Source organism: Petaurus breviceps, unplaced genomic scaffold, assembly GCF_028583685.1.
Source record: "Petaurus breviceps papuanus isolate PSGF00001 unplaced genomic scaffold, PetGlider_PUasm1.0 90849, whole genome shotgun sequence".
In the NCBI taxonomy this organism is placed as follows: Eukaryota; Metazoa; Chordata; class Mammalia; order Diprotodontia; family Petauridae; genus Petaurus; species Petaurus breviceps.
In genome coordinates, this window is record NW_027187361.1 from 1,913,461 (window position 1) to 1,939,254 (window position 25,794).

The 25,794-nt window shown below is 39.7% G+C and overlaps 1 protein-coding gene across 1 annotated transcript in view; it reads left to right on the forward strand.

The window, feature by feature from the left end:
* The first annotated feature begins 390 nt into the window (after positions 1 to 390).
* ANOS1 (anosmin 1) overlaps positions 391 to 25,794 on the forward strand; it is a 276,670-nt gene continuing 251,266 nt past the window's right edge. Inside the window, exon 1 of the mRNA XM_069073050.1 lies at positions 391 to 748. Coding sequence (XP_068929151.1) covers positions 554 to 748 — 195 coding nt within the window. The 5' untranslated portion in view covers positions 391 to 553. The remainder of the gene's footprint in view (positions 749 to 25,794) is intronic.

A 25,794-nucleotide genomic window follows, 5' to 3' on the forward strand; every position in this document is an offset into this window, starting at 1 on the left:
TTTTCCTCTTGATGCCACAAGTGCCTATTATCTGCAATACTGGGTGGCAACAGCTGCATACGAGGAAGTTGCCTGCCTATGCCTTACCTGAGGTGTGTAAGGGAGGAGGAGGAGGAGGGAGAGAGAATGGGTGAGTCCCCAAGGTGTGTATACAGGTTTCAAAGCAGGAATGCCTGCGGAACGGAAGGAGGGTGGGTAACTTTTGCCAGTCCCTCCTTCACTTTTTTCCTTGCCCCTTTGCTTTCAGCTCATAAGACCTGCCCAGGGACGGACAGCCCGGCCTCAACTGTCAGTCACGGTTCTTCCAGCCAATGGCACAGTCGCCTGTCACCCTCACCCCACCCCCTCCAGGGAGTGAGGGGAGGGGAGGTCTGAGGGGAGTGGGGAGGGGGAGGGCGGGGGGTGAACAGAGTTGAATGATTGAACTTTCTTTTCTAGTTTCTGCAGCAGTGAGGCTCCCCTAGTATCCAGCACCAGCCCGGTGCACAGGAGCTTACCCAGGCGGCTCCCGCTCCCTGTCTTCCCCTGGTTCCCCCTGCCCACACACCAAGCCATGGTGTTAAAGGATCCAGGCGCGTTTCTGACCCTTTTCCTGTGGATTACGGCTTCCTGGGGCTGCCAGGCTACCGCTGCCGCCCGCAAGCAGGACGAGACTCTCTCTGCTGTCAGTATTTACAGAGCCAGATGCACCTCCAGGTGCCTCAGCCTGCAGATCACTCGGATCTCAGCCTTCTTCAAGCATTTCCAGGTATGGTTAAAAAAATCTCCCCACTGCCCCCAAATACCACCCTTCTGCATCTCTGCCTCTGGCTCCCGGCAGACGCTTCGCCCCCCTGCTGTCTAGCCTCTGCCTGTCACTTGCCCTGCTCCGGATTCCCCAGCTTTGGAGGACTGGGGCGCGGGGGTGCGCTGTGAAACCGCGTCTATTAGGTGGGAGTTGGAGCTTCCCAAAGCCTCCTGGAAAACTTCTCGGCCAAGATCGGCCGCCTGCGGGAGTCCTGCCTTACCCAGGGGCAGCGTTCCGAAAGTGCGGAGGGTGGGGGGACTTCCCTCCTCTAGTTTCACCTTCACTTAGGGAGCCCCAAGTGGCATCTCTGGCTTGGTTTATTTGCTTGTGAAATTAAAGCTGATCCACTCCCCGGCTCCTACCCCAACCCCCACCGCTCGGAGATGCGTCTGTAGAACTGGCTACGGACCTTTCTCTCTTGTTTCTTAGGATGGTTTCCCCAAATACAGCGCAGCTGCCCAAGCTCCCAGGGGTTAGCTGCATGTGTGGTTGTTAGAGGCAGGATTGTTAGGAGGTGAGTCAGGGAGGCAGGACAGGCTGTGGCGGAGGTACCTGGGCTTCTTCCTTACAAGAAGAGGCACGAGAACCGTCATCCTTGCCTCCCTGCAGGTGCCAGGCTGGGACCAGCCCCCGCCCTTCTTCTGGCCTCTTTAGAACCCCTTTGACATTCCGCGCGGGGCAAAATACGGACGAGTGGGAGGAAGATCCCGGCACCCATCAAATCCCTGGGGCAGGGTTGGTTTTTACCAATTAGCATGCATGAGTGTGTGTGTCTGTCCAGCTTCGGAGTCTTTAAGCTTTAGTCTCAAACTAATAAATGAGATGAGGCACGGGGTGAGGGAAGAAAGGGTAGTGGGGGTGGGGTGGGAAGTTGTTGGGGTGGGTAGTGCTGCCTCTATACAAAGTCTGGATGTACCTCCAGGAAAGTAGCAAGAACGTTGGGTTCAGAAGACGTGGGTTCCACCGTGTCTCTCCTACTTTTTACCTGTGTGACCTTGGTCAAGTGTCTTAACCTCTCTGAGCTCCAGTTTCTTTATTTCTGGAATGAAGGGACTGAACTAGATGACCTTCCAGTTCTAAGGTTATAATCCTATCATTCAGTCAATCGTGCTAGACTTGGTACTAGGCGCAGGGAATACAAATACAATGAATTAATCAGTCCCCACCAGGGTGAAGAATCTCTAAAGTCCTTTCCAAATAAAGCCTAGAATTTGCTAGTCAGTGATTGTTTGCATCAAATATTGTCCTAGCGCTCTCTCTCTCTCTCTCTCTCTCTCTCTCTCTCTCTCTCTCTCTCTCTCTCTCTCTCTCTCTCTCTCTCTCTCTCTCTGTCTCTGTCACTGTCTGTCTCTGTCTCTCTCTCTCCTCTCTCTGTCTCTCTCTCTCTCTGTCTGTCTGTCTCTCTCTCTCTCTCTCTGTCTCTCTGTCTCTCTCTCTCTGTCTGTCTCTGTCTCTCTGTCTGTCTCTGTCTCTCTTTCTCTCTCCTCTCTCTCTCTGTCTCTCTCTCTCTGTCTCTCTCTCTCTCTCTCTCTCTCTCTCTCTCTCTCTCTCTGTCTCTCCCCCTCCTCTACCTTTCGGTCCCTTCTTATCTGTCTGTGTCTGTCTCATTCCATGTGTCTCTGTGTCTGTCTGTCTGTCTCTTCCTCTCCGCCTTTCAGTCGCTTAGTCTTCATCTCTGTCTCCCTCCCTTCCCTTCCTCTCTCCTTTTTCTTCCCTCTTCTCCCTCCTTTAGGATGCACCCGAGGGAAGGCAAGTGCTCAAAGGATGTTTCACATGGAGTGCTCCCTTTTGAGGCGAGAGATCTGTAAGAGGGTCAGAGGAAGGGCAGAAACCCTGAGGAACCTGCTGGGAGCGGGAGGGAGAGGACTGGAAGCGCACATGAGAGAGGCGCATTACCGGGGCGTCAGAGCGAGGAAGACTTTGGCCCGCTGGATCCAGAAGCGGTTCCCGGAGTCCCAGCTGAAATGTCGCTTTTAGGAAATCATTTGTCTGGTTCATTATTGTGCTGTCCTCCGCCTTTCCTCTCCCCTCCCTCTCCTTGTCTCACTTGCCCCGTTTCCCCTGAGATTCCCACCTGCTCTGTAGGCAGAATTCCCCCCTTAAGATAACGCTAGGACTGCGTGCAGAAGTGGAAGAGCCTGGAGGTTGAGTCTTTTGCCCTGAGGGAATGAATGAATGAAGGAATGAACCAGACAAATGATTTCCTAAAAGCGACATTTCAGCTGGGACTCCGGGAACCGCTTCTGGATCCAGCGGGCCAAAGTCTTCCTCGCTCTGACGCCCCGGTAATGCGCCTCTCTCATGTGCGCTTCCAGTCCTCTCCCTCCCGCTCCCAGCAGGTTCCTCAGGGTTTCTGCCCTTCCCCTGACCCTCTTACAGATCTCTCGCCTCAAAAGGGCATACGATGCTTCAAACATCCTTCGCGCACTTGCCTTCCCTCGGGTGCATCCTAAAGGAGGGAGAAGAGGGAAGAAAAAGGAGAGAGGAAGGGAAGGGAGGGAGACAGAGATGAAGACTAAGCGACTGAAAGGCGGAGAGGAAGAGACAGACAGACAGACACAGAGACACAGAGAGAGAGAGAGAGAGAGAGAGAGAGAGAGAGAGAGAGAGAGAGACAGAGAGAGAGAGAGAGAGAGAGACAGAGAGAGATTGCATATTTAAAAAGCAAAGCTTTGCCATCTTACAGGTTTCTTGGTAGTTGATATGGTACTAGGATCTTCCTGAGTATTTGTTCAAAGGGAGAAAAAGAAAACAAACAAAAAAATAAAAATCAAAGCTGTTTTAACCTCCATCTGCCTCAAAGTGAAACTACACAGAAGTCCTCCCGAGTGCTAAACCCCAAGCTACCTTTTATCAAAATAGAGAACATTGCCCTAGAAATGAAAGACTCTCTTGAGAAGATACTTCACCTTTGTGATTTCAACAACAGCCAGCTCCTAGGGGGAAAAAAAATACACAAAAAAAGTCTATTCCCCCAGGGGATTACTTTTTTTTTTTATTGAATTGTCAGTTGTTGTAATTTATTTGTTTTACAGTTTCAGTGGCTAAAGAGCCAGCTTAGATCAAGCCAATTCCTAGTGAAAGGCTTTTTTTGTGGTTTCTTGGCATGATTTCTCTTCTGAAGTAAAACTGCTGACAGAATGCACATTGCCAAACAATAGTGATTACATTTTAATTAGCTGGGGTGAAATAAGCTGCAAATTACTCAGTTAGGACTTAATAACTGCTGTTTTTGTAATCAATTGCATAGCCATTCTTGGAGTTTTAACCCTAACCTGGTAATGCCTATGTGATTTATCTAAATTACAGGGATTAAGCTCTTTTAAGATTGGAAAGGATGGTAGCTTGATCTCCTTATTAAAAACAAAACAAAACAAAACAAAACAAAAAAACCTAAACCTGGCATTGTCTTTTATTGAAAAAGAGGTGGGGGTGTCTACAACATAAGCACTACTCAGTGTCTGTTATTTATAGCAAGACTTCCTTTGCTTCAGGCTTTTACAACCTGTTTCACCAGGAAAGGGGCCTTTTACCTGCTGGCTTAATAAAACTCATTTTGCCATTTTCTATACATAAGCACTTGCGGATTTTGAAGGTAGAAACTTACTCTGTATGCAGGTGCATCCTGTTTCCAAGGGAGTAAACTATCTCCTATAGGAGACTTTTGTAAATGAGGAGCATCCAACAGATCTCCCACATCACACTCTGGTCTGACATGGATACAAAGAGATTTTATACTAGATTAAAAAAAGAGCCCTTACTCTTGAATCTAGTGTTTAGGATGAGATGAATTTTTAAAACTCCAGTTTTTCACATATAAAAGAATATCTCCCCATTTTCAAAATATAATTACTGTACCTCTTTTGGCCTTTAGCTGTACAGCAAGCATGTTTTATATTACCAACATTTCATTCTATTCTGCATTTGCACTGTTTTGGGTTAGTATTTTAACATATTCCCTTCATCCTTTCTGCAAGGCAGGGGAATGAGTAGGAGAAAGCTATTGAGGCACACTCCTGTCCTCCAGGTTACATCTAATGCTCTCGCTTCTTCTCTATTGTTACTGGGCCCTGGTCAGAAAATGAAATGATTTTGTCATCAGATCTCACTACTTACTTTTCTCAACTTTAACTCTATTTTGAAAAGTGATTTCTGTACCTTTCCTTGAGCTACGGAGTCCACTTAGGCTCATCTCTATTTTATTCATTCCTGAGGTGAGGCTCAAACAAATGAAATGATTTGCTCAAGATCACAGGGTAAGTAAATGACAGAACTAGGGTGAGAGGTCAGCTCTCCTATGCTATGCTGGGAACTTTCCTAGTGAAAGCTGAAAAGTTGAATCTCATTCTGTGGCCCAGGGAGAGGGTGTTTTTTTTTTTTTCTATCAGCACCCCATCTATATTCCCAAAGGAAGTCCTAGGCGAAGTGGATTTGAAAAAAAAAAATTAGCTTGCTGATCAGAGACTAGGAATAAAGAGAGTGCCTGTTTCCTTGCCAGGGCTAAGGAAAGCTTAGGGAGAAAGTGAATGGAATAATGTTGGCATATGGAGAAATAGTAGAGTCTGCAATCCTGGCCCCAGGGATCTAATATTTGATTAGTGTTAAGAGATACTTGCTTAATGGTACATTATTCACTCCATAACGCTGATGGGTTTGCTTAGGTAGCTTATTAGAGATCAGAGGATTTTCTTTTGCAATAATTGGAAGCTGTTTATTTTGGCAAAAGAAGCTGCTATGGTGATTAGTTATTTCCACTTAAAGAGCCTGTGTCTTCTTTGACAAAAAGTAAACAAACAATTAGCTCATCAAGAACCTTCACGGCCACAAATTAGCCCCAGGCTCACAAAACTTCAAACTGGTGATTTTGTGGTGTGCACATACTCAGGAATGATGGATAGAGTCAAATGTGGAACAGATTTTCAATTAGGTGCTCAGTGACAAGCATTCAGGCAGTCAAAGGGGAAGAAGAGGACCAAAGTCTACCTTAGTGTTTCCTGGCTTCCCTTCCTAGTTCTTTGGCTCACTTTTCAAAACACTCTGAATCTGACCCAAATTAAATTCTACACTATGCAATATAAGCCTTCCCTTTAAAGCTACATAAAACACATCAGTGGGTGATTCTATGTTCAAGGAATTTAAATGTTTTTGTAATGGCCCTTATTACAATTCTGAATATAGGACAAGACATTCAATAATTATATGTTAATTATGTCTATATGACACTTCATTAAAATGTAACTTAAGAAAAATTCTTTTTCTGAAGGACTTGGCTAAACCTAGAGTTCATGTGGGTCTTCTCAGTTTTGAGAAACTGTTAAAAAAAAAAAAGTCCAAAAAACTCTCAACTCCCTTCTTCCCCCCCCAAAAAAAACCCCCCAATTTAAATTAGGAGGTAGTCATTTTAATTATAAAAGAGTTCATCACAGAATTCCTTTATTTAGCAAGCTCCTACTAGACATTCAAATATGTCTTTATGACTACTTGGGGATTGGAGACTGGAGAAGGAGAACTTGCTAAAGTTTTAGGAGAAATGTTAGTATGGAGACAGGTATAAACAGTACTTCTATTATTGGAAGAATGAAAACCACGAAGCTAACTTTGTACCTGTACCTAAGGGGAATCAAGGCTCCCCTCTCAGGAACCTCAGAGGCCACCTTGGCCAGTGCATATATCCCCAAGAGTGCCTGCTACAGCATCTGCAACGAGTTGTTGTTGAGTTGTTTCATTCATGTCCAACATCCTTTTTGGGGTTTCTTGGCAAAAATTCAGGAATGGTTTGCCATTTCCTTCTCTAGCTCATTTTACAGACAAGGAAACTGAGGCAAACAGGGTTAAGTGACTTGCCCAGGGTCACACAACTTGTCAGTATCTGAGGTCGCATTTGAACTAAGGGAGATGAGTCTCCTTGATGCCAGACCCCTTGCATCAAGTAGTTAGTTTAGTTTTTGCCTCCAGATCTCTAGTGAAGAGGAACTCACTACTTTGAGAGACAATGTATTTATTTCATTTTCATACAATTCTTCCCTTTTTTATGGACACCATTTTGAATTAAGTTTTTGGCTGCCATGTTGCTCTGGTGAGGCACTGACAGAGGCTACCTATAATTAGTGGTGAGAGTGCCAGGCCTGGAGACAGGAAGACTGATATTCATGAGTTCAACTCTGACCTCAGACTGTGTAACTCTGGGCAAGTCACTTAACTGTGTTTTCCTCAGTTTTCTCATGTATAAAATGAGCTGGAGAGGGAAATGGTAAACCCCTGTAATATCTTTGCAAAGAAAACCCCAAATAGAGTCACAAAGAGTTGGACATGACTGTAAATGACTCAACAACAGCAACATAATTTTAAAGCTAGAAGGATCTTATTGATAAATCATCTACTCAAACCCAGTAAGTGTAGCAAGATATAAATCAGGATGACTGGATATGACCCCCAGTTGAGGGTGGGGGTACAAGAGATGGAGGTGAAGAAGGTGTCTGTACAAATCTAGCAGGAAGATGGCATGCAGCATACAGTCCACAGCATACAGTTTGGCTGGATCATAGGGTACATTAAGAGAAAGATAAAAAAGATCAAAATCAGAAAAGATAGATTGAAAACAGATTGCAGCGGTCTTCAAATCCCAAATAGGACTTTGTACCTAATACTAGACGAAATATGGAGTCCATGGATCTTCTTGATTAGGAGAGGAATGTGTTTAAGTCCTTTGATTTAGGACAATTACTTTAGCAGCTGTGTGGCAGAAGGATTGGTAAGGTCAAAAGTGAGGAGGTCAATCATACAAGGATGTCATGATAGGTCTTCTCAGTGGCACAGTGGATGGTATGTCAGGTGTGGAGTCAAAACAGCGTAATTTCCTAAGTCAAAATTTGACCTCAGACAATAGCGGTGTGTCCCTGAGCAAGTGACTTAACGCTGTTTGCCTCTATTTCCTCATCTGTAAAATGATCTGGAGAAAGAAATGGCAAACCAGTTCAGTATCTTTCCTAAGAAAACCACAAATAGAAGCATAGAGTTGGATATGACTGAAAAATGACTGACAACAACAATAGTTGAGGCAAGAGGTAATTAGGGCTTGAACCAGGGTGGACACGTGAGATGAGAGAAGAAAACTAATGTGAGAGATGTTGTAGAAGTCGTATTGGCAACATCTGGTGATTGATTAGATATGGGAGATGGGTGAGTTAGAGCGAAGAGTTAAAGATAACTGAGATTGTGTACTTGGTTGACCTGCCTTCGACAGAAATAGGGAAGTTAGGGGGAGAGGCATGTTTGGGAGGAAAGATATGTTTGTTCTGGGGATGCTGAGTTTGAGATGTCTATGGGATGTCTTGCTACAGATGACCAGGAGGTAGCTAGAGATGTGAGAATGGAATTCAGAAGAGAATTAGGAGCTGGTTTTGGAAATTTAGGAGTTATCTTCATAGAAATGATGGCTGAAGCCAGGGGAGCTGATGGAGTCATTTAAAGAGATACATTGAAAGAAGAGAAGACAAGACAGCTCAGGAAAGCTGTGAGAAACAGTCACACTCAGGACTTAGTATATGGATGATGGTTCAGTAAAGGAGCCTGAGACGGATTGGTCAGCTAGGAAAACTGGGAAAGAATAACATGAGAAAACCTGTGGACCAGAGAGTGTTCAGAAGGAGGAGGTAGTCAGTGTATCAGATGTTACAAAGAGGTCAAGAGTGGCAAGAATTAAGAAAAAGCCATGAGGTTTTTTTTGTTTGTTTTTTTGTCTTTTTGGAAGGGGGAAGGCAGGGCAATTGGAGTTAAGTGACCTGCCCAAGGTCACACAGCTAGTACTCATTAAGTGTCTAAGGTCACATTTGAACACAGGTCCTCCTGATTCCAGGGCCAGAGTGCTCTATTCACCACGCCACCTAGCTGCCCCAAAAGCGCTTAGTTTTAAAAAGTAAGTATATCTTTGGTAAGTTTCCATATAGCGGTAAGGACAAAAACAAAATTGCAACGGACCAAGAAGTAACTGAAAGGTCATAAATAGGAGAAAATAAGCACAGACAGCTTTTTTTTTTAATAGGTTGTGAAGGAAAGGGAGGTCATAAGGATATAGCTTGAGGGGGTAGAAGCGTGAAGTGAAAGGGCTTTATTATTTTGCTTTGTTTTGGTAAGGATTCAGGAGATCTGAACATATTTATTAGGCATTGGGCAAAGAGCCAGTGAATAAAGAGAGATTGATATCTAGGAAGAGAGCTGAGAATGAATGAAAGGTAAGCTTCACTTCAGGAAGAAATCAGAGGAATGAATCAAGGGCACCTGTAGAACATAGGACACTCAAGGAGAAGGGCCGTCTCTTCATTGGAGAATTCTGGAGGAAGATAAAATAGGGTAAAATCTCAAGATCATTCAATATTATAAAACTGGGGAGAAAAGAAAGCTTGTGACAGATGGCCTCCTTTTTTTTTTTGTTCTTAGTGAAGTATAAGGTGAGATATTCTCCTGAGAGGGAGAAGGGAAGAGTCGATGTAGCTGATTTGAGAAGAGAGAAAAAGGTTGAGAACATACTTATGTTTCCTCACACTGAACCCAGTGTTCTTCTCATGATACCACACCATCTTTCTAAGTCCCATTTTTTAAAATGTAGGGCAAGTTTTTGTTGGTTTTGTTCATAATATACCTATTGATGAGGAAATATGTATTGGACTGGTAAATTTTACATTATTTGTCAGTTTCATTCAGAATGTTATTCTATAATAAGTCTATTTGTGACTTTTTTACTCTATGGCTTTCTATGAAGAATTTTAAATGAAGTGCTTTGTAGGTCAACCTTCTGCCACTGACCAAGCAACACACACAAAAAAATTATAATTGGTCTAAGATGAATATTGTTATGAATAGAAAATTACGTTCCCAAATGTCTGTCATAAACTTTCCAGTGTCACCAAGTTTCAAATGTAAATGCCTTTTAGTTAAGTCATTCTTTTGGATTATCCACATAATTATTGGTGTGGATAATTGAGATTATTTATCATAGAGATCAAGCAGGTAATAGAATAGTATCTCCTTCTTATCACCAACAAGCAAGAGAATAATGTGATTGGGAAATCAGAAATGAAACTGTAAAATAGGACTGAATTATTTCCATCTGTATCTGTAAAGCATTGCCCAATGAGAAAATATCCCTAAAGACCAGAGTAGGATTATTTAACTCCACAATGTTCTACCATCTACTCTATTATCTACAATAAAGTCCAAAGAATCTAAACTTATGGTTACCTGTCATGCAATGAAAGGCATGATTTACAGAACTTTTCTGATGAATGTGTGACAAATGGAAGAAGACTCCAGAAGGTCAAAAGTGGCAGGTTCACTGAAGATAGCTTATTATATAAACACATACCCACATATTTGGGTGGAAATATAGGAGTGAGGATGGACAATGGATGAATAGAGTACAACCCACAAGACTACGAAGAGACAATCTGGAGACTGAAGACTTGGTGCAGTGAGTCCATGGGGCAGATATTTGGGTAGAGTTAGAAATGATGAATATGAAATTGTTGATTCTGGTGTCTAAGGGGTCTAACTTTTCATTGCAGTGAACAACAGATCCTCAATATGCATTTGCAATGAATTATGTTACAGTTGGAGTATGAGTGAGTTTGGTTTCCCACAAAGGCCTGCAGAAATAGCTAGAGCCTAGAGTGGATATATGAGGAAAAGAGCCTTTCTTAGCCACAGCACCCCTTGGTATGTTTTTGATGTCTGCAAGGTTAGCCTGCTAGTGAGGTGCTTGTCTTTGTTTATAAATCGGAATGCTACTATGTTAGTAGTACCACCCTTTCCCCCCCAATATACACCTACCTTATGACTGTAGAAAATTTTCACCGAATTTCATGCATCGCTTTAGAATACGAGGGACACATTTTCATGTGATGTGGAGACAAGTTAACCAGATAAATTTGTTGTGGGTGACCCAGGCCACCAGTAAATACAGATTATATAGAAAGGAAAAACAAAACAGTATTAAGCAGAGTTTTGTGGCTCACCCTAACCTAATTTGGCTACCATGACTTGAGATGCTGGATCAGCCTAAAGCTTAAAAAATATCTAAACAATTGCACTGAAGTAACATAGGAATTCCCCATTCTTAGTGGGTCATCAGAATTCATCAGCTTCAACCATTGGGAAGCGAGGAGCAAGTGAAAAAAAAAAAAACAACAGCCAACCTCCAAGGGTAATAACTGTCAGAAAGTCCATGTATGCAATCTGGTAAGAAAAGCTCAATGTCACTGTGAGGCCACATTGGAATTTATAATTAAGTATGGAATTAAATTTAATGTTGACTAGATTCCTCTATAAGTTATGGTAGTGGTTACCTTGCTGTATTTGTGTGTTTGTTTTGTCTTACCTTCTGAAATTTAAATAGAAACTCAGCGACTTTTTCTATAGAAAGGATGGAAGGAAAAAATCTTTTATTAAATACCTACTGTGTACCAGATATGGTCTTAAGCTTTATTGTAAATAAGATCTCATTTGATTCTCACAACAACTCTGTGAAGAAGATGCCACCATCATTCCCATTTTTCAGCTGAGGAAACAGAGGTTAAGTGACTGGCCCAAGGTCAGACGCCTAGTAAATGTCATAGACTGTATTTGAACTCAAGTCTTTCCAACTATAGACCCGACTTTAGGCTCTGTTGTCTGTGCCAGTTAACTGCCTCTAGTTGGCAAAGAATGAAAACAGAACAAGAGGGGACATAAAGAGAATCTGAGTCTCCTTCTGGCTTGCTCAGCCATTGACTAGAACTCTGGCATCATACAAGTGGATATGGACCCACTGATGATCACTACAGGCCTGTTAATCTGAGAGATATGAGGTGCCTACGTCTCCTGAAAGAAGATTAGGAGGTATAAGGGCCCTCCCATAACCTGAATCATTAGGAAAAAAAACAAATAATAAGGGGTGAGACAACATAAGGATCAACTATAAAGTAGCCCGAGGCTATTGAGCGCAGAGCTAAGCTCCTACAGTTCCACACAGGAATCATTGCATTTATTACGAACAAAACCAATACAATAGCTAAGGTGCAAAACTGTAACCCAGAGCAATTAAAATGCTTATCTTATTTCTCTTTATGAAAATCATAAAGTATATGACACATTTGTGAATTATGTCCATTGAAAGGTCTAAAATAAATATTAGTTTTTCCTTTTAAAAACAATCACTTAGATGCCACATGTCCCAGTGGAAAGACTAGCTTGGAATCAGGGAGACTCATCTTCCTGAGTTCAGATCTGGCCTCAGACATTTACTAGCTGTGTGGCCCTGGGCAAGTCACTTAACCCTGTTTGCCTTAGTTCCTCATCTGTAAAATGAGCTGGAGAAGGAAATGGCAAACCACTCCAGAATCTTTTTCAACATACCCCCAAAAAGGAATCCCAAAGAGACATACATGGCTGAAACAACTGAACAAAAATTTCATTTCCCAATGAAGTCAGAGAATTGAGGAAAAACTATTTATCTGCAAGCAGAGAATGTATTTGAATTTTAAAAGATTCTTTTCATGCCAGCAATTTCACAATTGATTTGTCACTTCTTTAATATCTTTTTTTTTTGCTCCCCAGAATTAACTTGATTAAATTAACTAAATAAGATAAAGGTGGCTAGGTGGCACAGTGGATAAAGCACTGGTTTTGAAGTCAGGAAGATGACTTCAAATCCTGCCTCAGACACTTACTCGCTCTGTAACCCTAGGTGGGTTATTTAAATTTTCTCAGTTTCTGTTTCCTCTTCTACAAAATGGTGACTAGGGGCATCTAGGTGATGCAGTGAATAGAGCACTGACCCTGGAGTCAGGAGGACCTCAGTTCAAATCCAGCCTCAGACAATTGACACTTAACCAGCTGTGTGACCTTGGGCAAGTCATTTAACACCAATTGCCATGCCTCCTCCCTCCAAAAACAAAAGTTAAAAAAAAGAACATATAAAATGGTGATGATAACCTCAAAGGATTGTTTTGAGGATCAAGCCAGATAACACATGTAAAATGCTTTGTAAGTCTGAAAGTGCTATATGAGTGCTCTATTTATTATTATTAATATTATATATCTTGATGTTAATAGCTTTGTTACATAGTGATGAAAGAGACCATATACTCACAGATCTCCTTTTTGTGTTGTGCATTCCTGTGTGACTTAAGCTTGGGCATCAATTCAATTCTTCCTTTAAAATTATACCATGAAATGCTCTTTTAAAATTGACATTTGTGCTTTTTTTTTGGTTTTTGTTTTTGAGGGGGGAAGGCAGGGCAATTGGGGTTAAATGACTTGCCCAAGGTCACAAAATTGCCATTTGTGTAGACTAGTGGTGTCAAACTCAAAAAAAGTTTGGAGTGGAACATTGGTCACAACCCATACTGAAGGATTATCATGGACTGCCTAATGACTTAATTTTAAAATATTTCATTGTTCCATCATTTCAGTCACTCTATGTGACTCCATTTGGGGTTTTCTTGCCAGAGATGCTGGAATGGTTTGCTGGTTCCTTCTCCAATTCCTTTTATAGATGAGAAAACTGAGGCAAACAGAGTTAAGTGACTTGGCCAGGGTCACACAACTAGTAAATGTCTGAGGTCAGATTTGAATTCAGGAAGATGAGTCTTCCTGACTTCAGGCCCAGCACTCTAATCCACTGTGCCACCCAGCTGCCCTTTAAAATATGCTATTTATGCTTTATAATATTTTTATTTTCTTAAATATTTCCTAATTATATTTTAATATGGTTTGGGCTGCACATGGGAATGTTTCAAGTTAAGTATGTGTTTGACACCTTTGGCCTCAGCCAGAGTGTGCCACAAAAGTATTCAATGAATTGGGATTCCAAGCATCAGGAAGGTGGAGTTGAAAATGTTTGATTCTAGGAATGCCAAAAGTTTATCATGACATTGCTGTTGTACTTCATCACTGGCTACTGTTGCTGTTATGGAATGTAGCATAATTTGTCTTTGCATATAATGCACAGTAGTCATTTGCCTTACTGATCTTATTTTGTTTTTATAGCTAAAGATTCTTCCTAACATCTCTGTGAGCTACAAGAGGAATATTCACAGTCTGTCAAGAGTAGGCAAACAGTAGCAACGTAAAGAGCAGAATCAGGGCCTTCTAATCTCTAAATCGATAGTTTGTCCCTATTATGAACAAATTTATAACCTAAAAGAAAGCATACTCATTAAATAATGCTCTTTTTTTGGGGGTGGACAAGTTTTGTTATTTTCTCCAGTTAAATTCAACTGCTTGTTATTAGGGCCACTGTCCCACTCACTCAGGCTCACAACATAGGTGTTAACTCATGACTCCTCTCTCCATCCCCTGTATACAATCAGTTGTCAAGTCCTACCTTTTCTACCTTCTTAACATCTCTAGTATATTCCCCTTTCTTTCCCTGACACTGCAACCACCTTAGGCAGACTTCCTACCTCCCTGTTAGACTACTGCAATGATTTACCAATGTTTCCCTTTCTCAAGTCTGACCCCACTTCAATTCATCCTTCCATTGAGCTGTCAATATAACACAGATCTGACTGTGTAACTCTCCCTTTCTCTTTCCCCTTCCAAATTTATTCCACTAGAGGAATAAACTCTAGTGATACCTTATTATCTACAGGATCAAATATAAATTCTCCGTTTAGCTTTTAAAACCCTCCACAAGGGCGGCTAGGTGGCACAGTGAATAGAGCACCAGTCTTGGATTCAGGAAGACCTGAGTTCAAATTTGGCCTCAGACATTGATACTTACTAGCCGTGTGACCTTGGGCAAGTGTAATGTAATACCAAGCAAAGGCAACTTCCCAGGTTCAAAATACCAGCATAGGTGCTCTCTATTTTATTCAGTAACAAACCCAGAACAGAGAAGATCAAAACATGACATCATTCAAAATACAGCATTTACTAAGTGTGATTAAATAATCTCCAAGTACTACCCCACCCCAGGATCTTCCAATCATTCAATCAATTACAAAGTCCCGGTTCTAAATACTACTCCATCCCTAGGCTATACCTTAATTAAGTCCACCACAAAACCCCTCTTCTCAAATGGAGATTAGTTTCCAAACATAGGTAAAGTACCTTCATTTGTCAATCACAGAGCACAATAAGGTCAAAAGTTCCCCACCCCCAGGATCACAATTGAATCTACCCCAGAGTTACATCAAGTTTAAACACAGCACTTAATACCCAAATGGAGGTCTTTTCTTCATCTTGACACGAGGCAAGTTCTCAGCAATCTTAGTTCCTGGGGAGACAAGGCTTAGCAAGGCCATAAGATACATTGCCAGTCCCTTCATGAATTTATCCTCTGTCTGTAGAACAGTCCTAGAACCCCTGAACACATTAGCAAAGCCCTCTCCCAGGATTTCTGTAAACATACAACAAGAAAATCCTTCTTCAGGGCTTCTGAACCAACAGAAAGGCTCCCAGACCCCTGCAACAACAGCACTGTCCCTCACCAGTGGACAGTATTCACTCTGTCTGCAGGACAGTCTCCAGACCCCTGCAACAACAGTACTGTCCCTCACCAGTGGACAGTATTCACTCTCTGTCTGCAGGACAGTCTCAGGCCTTCTTAGCGAACAGCCAGGTTCCAGGACTTCTTCTACAAAAGGACAGTCTTTCACCAGTGGACAAATCTGGCAAAATAACATCAAGACAGACAGACAAAGTACCAGCAAAACAGCCATGTCTCCTCAGTCCTTGGCAGCTCAGGGGGCAGGTCTCAAAAGTCCAGGGCAATTCAAAGCGGCCACCAGCAATTCTCTTAGTCTCTCTTCTCTCCACGAGGTGCTGCTACCAAAAAAGATCTTCCGCCTCTCTCTTGTGTCTCCAAATCTACATCACCAGCTCCTCCCAATTCAGGACTTTCTTTTCACATCAACAAGCCCATCCCACAGGTGGGATTAACAAACTCTGGGTTTTAACACAATCAATTTGAAAACCAAGCCAATACAGGGGAATCTTTAATTGCCATTACTATCACAGCAAGTCACTTAACCCCAATTTCCCTGCCTTCCCCCTGTCCAGAACAAACAAACAAGCAAACAAAACCTCCTCCATAACCAGGTTCCTTCCTAACTTCCTAGTCTTACACCCGCCTTTTCACATATTCTGCTACACTGCCTTAGTCTTTCTGTTGTTTCCCTCCATCTCTTGACTGGGAGTGTTCACAGGTTGTCCAAGTCTGGGACTCTTTCCTTCCTCGCCTCAGCCTCCAGTCTCAGTTAAGTCCCACCTTCTGCAAGTTCTCCTTAACCGTAGGGCCTTCCCTCGGAGATTATCCCTGTTTATGCTTGTACATAATGTTTGCTGCTGCAGATTGTCTTTCCCTTCAGATGGTGAGTTCCTGGAGAGCAGCAGGGAATATTTTTCTCTCTTTATTACCAACACTTAGCACAGTGCTTGGCGTTTAGTTGTTCATCCTTTGTTTTGGAAGACCAGCGACATTCCCGGTGATGTCTTTGACTTTTGAGTGAATTTTATTAGAACGAAACAAAGTTGTCAGCCTCATTTTCTCTCCCAGACACGTCGAAGTCCAGTGGCAGGACGCAGTGGATGGTCTTGGTGTCTTCAATGCCTGACCAAATTCTAAGAGTTCCATTGAAGTACTGCTTTATTGGCACATAGTAGGTATTTAAGAAATGCTAATTGTCTGACTCCACTAAGTATTTTTTAATCAATAAACCAATCAGTATCACCCTAGTACCTACTGGTACTTAGGCACTGAGGATAATAAAGAAAAAAAAAGTGAACTAGTTGCTTCTCTGAAGGTGTATATGTGACCTGTTGAAGGCAATGAGGGGGGTGATGGAATGTTGTGTGTGAGCCACAGGGAGAATTACAGTTTAGCAGCCAGATGGAAAAGATCATGAAGGGGAGTAATATATAAGTAGCCTGGGAAGGCTGGTTGTAGTCAGTTTACAAAGGATTTGAAAAGACAGAGGACTTTGTATTTAATCCTAGAGATAATAAATAATGAGACGGTGTTTATTGAGGAGGAGGTAGGAAAAAAGATTCCGACCTGCACACTAATAATGTGATAGAGGTGAATTTCTACAAGTATAGTTAAATTATGTCTCTTCAGAGAAGTAGATGAGCTAACACTTTTACATAACATTAACAATGAAGGCATCACAGGTGGAGTTTTTTGGGTTCTTTTTTTTTTTTTTGCCTTTTTGGAGGGCTATTGGGGTTAAGTAACTTGCCCAAGGTTACACAGCTAGGTTTTTTTGTGTGGGTGTTAAATGTCTGAGGCCGGAATCGAACTTGGGTCCTCCTGACTCCTGGGCCGGTGATTTACTCACTGTGCCACCTACCCACTCCACAGGTGGAGTTTTTATTTTAGGAAAACACATTTTCCTAATTTGAATGTGTGTTTCTTAATTCTCCTTCAGAAAAAGAAAGTTTGTAATTTTAAAAATTCAAAATACCACTGATGATATTTCACATTTAGGTCATTTGATAGTGAGTTCCTTGTTATTTCTGGATATTTGAAGCTTTGGAGATCTGAATTAGAATAAAAAAGAGAATAATTCAAAGAAATGACAAACACTGGTTTGGCCATATTAATCACTTGGTCAACTAATGGGGAAAAGGAAGCAAAGAAGATTCAGACTATGTGAAATTTTAGACTTATTTTTATGTATACATTTACATTTATAATTTATACTTTCTTCAATGTTGCAAAAAATTGTAGCTTATTGATAATTCATATGTTTTAAGTACATTATCTTGTTTGGGGGCTAACTCTTCCTCTTCCTGAAACTTACCATCACCAATGTAGAATATATACATAAAAATAAGCCATTGCTAGGTGTATTAGTACTTTTTGTTGGTAGGTTGCTGGCATCTAAAAGAAAGATGACTCCCGGAAATCCAGATATAAATGAGTTAATTTAAGACTTTCAAATAAGAAGGATCACAATTATTGAATCAATTAAAATGGACCATATGGTAAAATTTTGACCTACTTTAAAAATAAAAGTTTTCCTTTTATATGTATCTGAGAATTTGTTGTACTATTTTTTTTGGGGGGGAGGGCAAAGGGGAGATGAACTCAGAGTGAGGAAACAAGACAGCAAAGTCTTCTGGCTGATATTCTCTCCTAAAGCCTATAGGTGGGACTTCAGAATTATGCTCTCCTTGGGTCAGAATTTGCAAGAGAATAGATGGAAAATTTTCTCCTTTTTGTATAATTAGAGTTGGTTTGTCTAATTGCAAAGGGAAATTTAGTAGGATGTTTTAACATGATAAGTAAAACAATATAATTGAATAAAAATGCAGATATCTATTTTAAGGAGAAATGATACTCATTTATTAAAATAGGCATCCTGTTGCATTTTGATATCATGAAGGATTCAGCTTGTATTATATTATGAGACTTAAAAAAAGAAATAAGGTGGACATTTTAAACATACTATCTGCTATTATATACAAGTCAAATTGTCATTTCATTAAAAAAAAACTTTTAAAAATTTATCATTCCTAATCAAATAAACATGTTTTGAGAATGAGTGAGGAAACTTAAGAGAAAAATTTCTGCAATTCACATGTTTTCTTGTTATTTATATTCAGGGGTGCAAAGAAGTTACAGTTTTCCCCTGATGCTCCAGAAATTAGAAGTAGAAAAAGCTTATGTTGAAATTTAATTGGGAACAAAGTTTTCGTTCTGATCTATAGTAGCATTGAAGCAACTGTGCTGTTACTCAATTTATCACTTGGCAGTATTTTTATAAATGTATTTTGGAGGCAAAGCATAAGAAATCCAGGCTTAGATATTGTACTTGTATCACATAAAAATTTCTTAGCAATTCTTAAGGTCTATATGTTGGCCTCCCATGATTTTTAAATTAAATTTTGATGTGTTCTGGAGTGTGTTTTGGGATGAAAAAAACCCAAACCAATCTAAGACCTTTAATCCATTATGAAAATAGGCCTGATTTCCCTTGAGGCAAAAAAGTTTTTAATTTTGTAGCTAATCAATGTTCCTAAAATTGACTGTTCTTGCAAAGTAAATACTTTCCTGTAGGTTCTGTCTCTCTCTGTGTCTCTCTCTGTCTGTCTGTCTGTCTGTCTCTCTCTCTCTGTCTCTCTCTCTGTCTCTCTGTCTCTGTCTGTCTCTCTCTGTCTCTGTCTCTCTCTGTCTCTCTCTCTCTCTGTCTTTGTCTGTCTCTGTCTCTCTCTCTTTCTCTGTCTCTCTCTCTCTCTGTGTCTCTCTCTCGTCCACATTTAATTTATCATATACTCTTAAGCCATCTTTTACTTTTAAAAAATGCTATTGTTTGAAGTTCTTATTTTTAAAAATTTAGAATCATGATTTATGAGATATAACATCTTATGAGTCAAGGTATAATAGACTGTAAGGTATTCTATTTGTTTGATTAATTATTCAGTACCCTGCAATGGATAACACACAGATCAATGCTTTGAAAAATGCATTATACATTGAAGTAAGGTGTTCATGGAAATGGCATTTGATTAAGTCAATTGAAGAAAAAATATGTTTCTGGTCTTTTCATTTTCCCCCATCTATACAAACCATTATTTCTTCATATGAAATAAAACAAAGATTAAAACGTATAAATAAGACAAGTAAATGACAACGTGTACATGAAATTTCCTTTTGCAGGAAATTCAGCTCGATCATTTTAACTAGGAGTCAGTCAGCCCTAAAACATTATTATTATTAACACATTATTGCTGTGTGCCAGGTGCTAGGAGGGTGCAAAGATGGCTATGGCACTGTTTCTACTCAAATGGAGCTTGCCATCTAACAGTCAATGTTGATTTCCCATTAATATGGGCAATGATAGGATTGATTGAACAGTATCACTAAGTCTTCTCTCACTAAGACAAAACACAAACTGTATTTTATGGCATCTTTAAAGTAGGAATTTTGTTATTTGATATGCTAATGCTATCAATGTTTCATTTTTTTAAAACTCCAGAAAGCTGTTGGTTATGTACTGAGACCAATTGAAAAGAATGTTTATTAACTTGTAGTTAATCTACAAATAATGTTTGCTCAAATATAAAATATGCCAGGCATTACTGTGTCTTGTGCATGTGGCTTATTATGAGGAGACAAAGACTTCAACTCTCAATAAACTTGAGAAAAATAATAGGATGATTTCAAAATGACTAAGTTAGTTCTCTGCCTCCATAGCACTAGTGACATCATTCTCTTTATTCTTAATTATCATAGGGAAAGGGACACTGGGATTGGAGTTTTGATTTGATTTTTATAGAGAACTCCTTGATAAGTAAATTGCCTCTACTAATACAGATTAACACCTTCTCTACAAAGCTATTTCCTTAGTGCTCTCTCTCTTTCTCCTCTCTGCATCTCCTCTGTCCCCCTCTGTCTGTCTCTGTCTGTCTTTCTCTCTCCCCGTCTCACTGTCTCTTGGTCTCTCAGTTTCTCTCTGTGTCCTCCCCACCCTACCGCCAGAGCATAAATGACTTTATTAGGATCTCATGACCAGTATATGTCAAAAACAGGATTTGAAACTCAATCTTCTTATATCAGAAACTTTTTCTCTAACCACTATGCTACACTTCTCTGAGATTATTATAAGGATCCCCAAAACGAAAGTCTCAGATCCTTTGATTTATAAGTGAAATATCACATATAATCTCTTGGTTTTCAGAAGACCTTTAGTCATTGAGATGTCCTGAAATGGTCACTTTAAATAACATCATAACTTTCGTGATTCAGGTTATTAAGGATCTTACATGATAAGGGTAGTTTGATAGGTATTCTGCTTGCTTGTGTACCTTTCTGAGATTCCTTCTCAATCAATTAAATATTCTGTGTTTTAGGCACTGTGCTAAGTCTTAGGGATAGAAAAAGAGGAAAAAGACTGTCCCTGTCCTCAAAGACTTTGCAGTCTAAAAGGGGAGACACTATGCAAACAAATATGCACAAACAAGTTATATACAGGAAAAATAGGGAATAATCAATAGAAGTAAGACACTAGGATTAAGATGGGTTGGGAAAACCTCAGACACTTAACACTTACTAGCTGTGAGACCTTGGGCAAGTCACTTAACCCCAATCGCTCTGTCTTCCCCCCTCCAAAAAAAAAAAGATGGCTTGGGAAAGGCTTTCTATAGAAAGTGGTATTTTAGTTGGGACTAAAAGAAAGCTAATGAAGCCAATAGGTAGAGAGGAGAAGGGAGGACATTTCAGAAATGGGGGACCGACAGGGAAAATCCCCAGGAACCCAGAGATGAAATGCTTCTGCTCTCTTCTGTATTTTTAGTGATTCATTGACACTTTTCACTTTCTCATTTTTTTTTTAGTATTACTATCACCACATCTTATTCCATTCTGCCCCCAAAAGAAAAAACCCCAAACCTTGTAATGAGTGTAGTCATGCAAAACACATCCTTATTCTGTTATTGATAGGTTGGATCTTATCATTTTATCAATACCCAGGAATGTTGCCAATCTTAAATGAGTTAATGGATATAAAGCCCTTTGCAAGCCTTGGAACAGTATATAAATGCTACTTATTATTAGTATTAACAATGATAATAATATCATTTTTGTTAGCTTACAGTTACTAGGCTTCTAGTAATGCTGATGATGACCTCATTCCCTGATACTTTTACTGTCCCCTTTCTGAGCTCAATCAATGTTTATAGAGCAATTCAGGGATATACTAGTAAATGTTTAATAATTAGGCTTTTTTTGAGCGGGAAAAGTATGCACATAGACTTTTAAGTTTAATCTTCCCTAGCACTTTTTAAAGTCTAGACATTCAATCAAATGACAATGCCCTGATTTGTAGTGATTACTGATTTCTGAGACAAATACGACAAAAATTTGACAATGGACTCTTACAAAAGGCTAGAGATAACTCTTGTAACTATCTCCAAGATTGTCTTTTCACCTCTCTCTGTACCCTTTCTCTTGGTGACCTCATCTATAAATACTTTTTCAAATGTCATATGCAGATAATTCTGAGATCTGTATATCCAACCCTGGTTTCTCATCTAGCCTCACCAATGGCCTATTGGACATTTCCAACTGGGTTTCCTGTAGGCATCTCAGATGTGATATTTCTTTCTAACTTTATTATTTCTTTCAAGGGCATCAATGTCCTTTTGGTCATTCAGTCAATCTCAAAGTCATTCTGGACTCATTACTGTCCCTCATCCTACAGATTCCATTCAGCTGCCAAGTCTTGTCTATTTAATTCTTCTTCCACAATATCTTTTGTCCTCATCTACTTTCCTCCTCTCACACAGTCACTATTCTCTTACCTAAACTGTCTCCTAATTGAGATCTTTGCCTTAATATCCTGTGTTTGCCACAATATTTTTTCATTGTCTCCCTATTTTTTCTACAAACTCTTCTTTGGCACTTAAAACCCTTTATAACTTGGCTCCAGCCTACCTTTCTAAGGCTATTACACATTATATGTACTTCACTCCTTCTTTGGTTTCAGACAAACTGGCTATGTTGCTATCCCTAAGGGGATATTTCATGTCTTATCTCTTTATCTTTTCAGAGGCTGTCCTAGGTGCCTGAAAGGCACTCCCTTTTCACCTCTGCTTCTTAGAACCCCTTGCTACCTTTAAAGCTCACTTCAAATGCTATCTTATCTCCTAAATAAGAACTTTCTTCTCCCCCAACTGCTAGAATTTCCCTATACAAATTGCCTTGTATATATATATATATATATATATACATATATACACACATATTATATACATATTATATGAATATACATATTATATGATACATATATATTTAATATGTTTACCAATATACATAATTTCCTGTAATAGAATTTAAGCTTCTTCATTAATAGTATTATTTTACTTTTTTTTTCTTTGTACTATCAGCCCCCTAGCATAGTACCTGGCCCATAGTAGGCTCCAAATAAATGGTTATTGGTTGACTGATTGATAAAGATAATTTGGATTAATTTTCTGTTAACTGTACTTTAAATGTAATGTCTTGCCATACATTTAGCCTTAACCAATTGAGATACAGGTGCTGTCAAGGTTTTGCTCACTTCATAATGTTTGAATTAGGTCCATCTACAGTTTTGGCATATCAATGAGTTATTTCACTATTCAGAATAATTTTTTTTTTTTATAAACCAAACCTGAATTTTTCAAATCTGGGGTTTTTTACATGTATACTTTATCCTCCAGATCACTTTAAAAATGTTTAGTGAGTTGCAACACAGCTCTGGGTAGAAGGGTGGGGAGTGGAAGATTTTTGACATGTCACCAAAGGGAAATCAAGGTATTTTTTTTTCCTTTGAAAATTGTTGCTATTATAGAAATCAGTTATATCACTGCTGCTTTGCATTTAGGTCTGTATACAGACTTGGGATAGATTAAATGACATACAGAGAGATTGTCTTAGATCTTTATTTAGTTCTGAATTTTGAAATTCACAGAGTCCTATCATGTGTATACTTGGAATCAGATTGAGTTCTAGTTTTTTTTTTTTTTTGTCTTTATTCTTTGTGACTGTAGTTCAGCTCAACTTGACAAATATTTTTTATGCACACTTTGTGCATAACATTGTGCCAGATATTGAGGGATATATGTCTTGTTATCATAAAACTTTTCGTCTAGAGGGGAGATGCAGCATCTATTTATAAAAGAAATCTCAATAGAAAATAAAGTGTTATAAGCATGTCAGAGAAGTATAAACAAAGTGCTTTGTGAGGTTTGAGGAAGGAAAAATTATTTCTTATGAAGGATAGCAGGGTAGGATTCATAGGAAGAAGCTACATTTGAGCAGGGTTTTGAAAGCTGCAGCCCAGAGTTGGGGAAAGGGCATTGGAATTTGAGTTACAAGGTCTAGGTTTGAATCCTGATGTGTCTTTTACTCTTTTTGTTACATTAGTCAAGCAACTTCCTTTCTTTGGATCTTAGTTTGCCAATCTATTGAGTAAAGGGTTGTAGCAGCAAGCACCCCAAGCATCCACAGGGTTTGCAGCTACCACAGGTTCTTGGATCTGCTTTGATAAAGGAAAGCAACTCAAAATGGGTTAACAAGCTTACTTTAATCAGTCAGACATATATCGTTTACCTTGTTCAGGGGAAAAATGTCAGCACCCTGAACCTCAAAGTACACAGGCAGAATTATCAAGACAGAAACAGATCGAGTAGACAGATTTCCAAACTGTCCAGCCATTACATCCATACCAAATCAGCATCTGGGTTTTTCAAAGCCGAGGGGGCCCTGGACAACGGCTTCCCAGAATACAGATCAAATCACAGAACACTTCTCAAAGTGAGCCCCCAAAACAAAGCCTCACATCAGGGCTTATATAGCCTTCTTCTGGCTCAGAGAATGTTACAACCTTATTGACTCACTGGCCAATCAAGAAGTATCTACTGAAAAACAAGCCTCCCACCCCAGGCTCCAGGTGCACTTTAGCCTAGGGGCAGGGAAGATCTTTAAATTTACATTTCCATTACAAGGGTTTAAACTAAATGACCTCTAAATAGGTCTTTTTGGTTCAACTCTAAAATTCTATTAAGTGAATGAAGAACAGTTAGATGGATAGGTACTGCATTCAAGCAGATTCAGTGATTTTTACAAAAGAAAGAGGGAGTATGAGAAATAATTCCTTCTTCACAGATGCTTTTTCTGTAAACTGAACTGAAGCAATCAATCAGTCATTCCACTGGTATTTATTCTGCAACTACCATGTACCAGGTATTACATGTGATACAAATGCAAAAAAAAAAAAGAAACAATCAGCAATCTCCTACCTAAGATGAATTACATTTTAATGTGGAAGACAAGGAAATACAAATGAAAGTATGAGCAGCATAAATGTAAAATAAAAAAGAGAAATACGTATGTATATACATATACAGGTCTGTCAACGTCTAAATCCTTATTTTAATTTATTCTGAAGATACATGTGCTGTCAAAGTTTTGCTCACTTTTAGTCTTTTAGTCATTCTTTCAACTTGATTTACCAATATAAACTAAAGGGAAAAACCCAAATGTAGCAGGACACTTTCATTACATATTTAAAAGTTGATTTTGGTATCATTCATAGTAAATTCATGGCATAAAATCACATCTGAAAAATTGACATAGCCAGGTAGATAGAAAGCTGACCACAGAGTCAGAAGACCTAGATTCAAGTTCTGTCTCTGACACAAATTGATTGTGTGACTTGGGCAACACACAACTTTCAGGGCTCCAGGGAAATCTTTAAGACTGTAAGTTCTTGAACAGGTACCAATTTGTTTTTGGTAGAGGGACTATTTGGAATTTTTTGTTGTTCAGTTGTTTTCAGTTGTGTCTAACTTTTCATGACTTCCATTTGAGGTCTTCTTGGCAAAGATACTAACGTGGTTTGCCATTTCCTTTTCCAACTAATTTTACATATGAGGAAGCTGGAGTAAATAGGGTTAAGTGACTTGCCTAGGGAAACACAGCTAGTAAATATCTGAGGCCAGATTTGATCCAGGAAGATGAATCTTTCTTACTCCAGCCTCAGCACTCTTATCAACTACATCTAGTTGCCCCTTACATGGAGTTACCTCTGTTCTAAAATTTCATATGGGTCCCTCCTATGTCTCAACTCCATCCTTCCTTATATATTAGCATATTTGTCACACAGGTGGAACATTTATTTTGAAATTGTTTTTTGTTTTATTGATGCCTTTTGCTTTTATGTCAATTTCTTTATCAAACACCCCTTCCAATGACATATTGCAATACTTCCCTTATAGCAAAGATTAAACATGAATAAGTATATCAGTTCAGTAAAACCAACTTATGTATTGATCATGTCTGACCACATCTGAAATATTCCACATCCTTAATCCTCCACCTCTGCAATAATGGGAAAGAAGTCAAGGGTCTAGTTTGATCAATATAATCAAAGCCCCTCCCTTTCTACGATAGACTTCTACTTTACTAAGAGCATTGAGGTCATCTGGAGTGAAGTCTCTTTTTTTCCCCTTCATTCCTCAAACCTCAGAATTCTCTCCGCCTT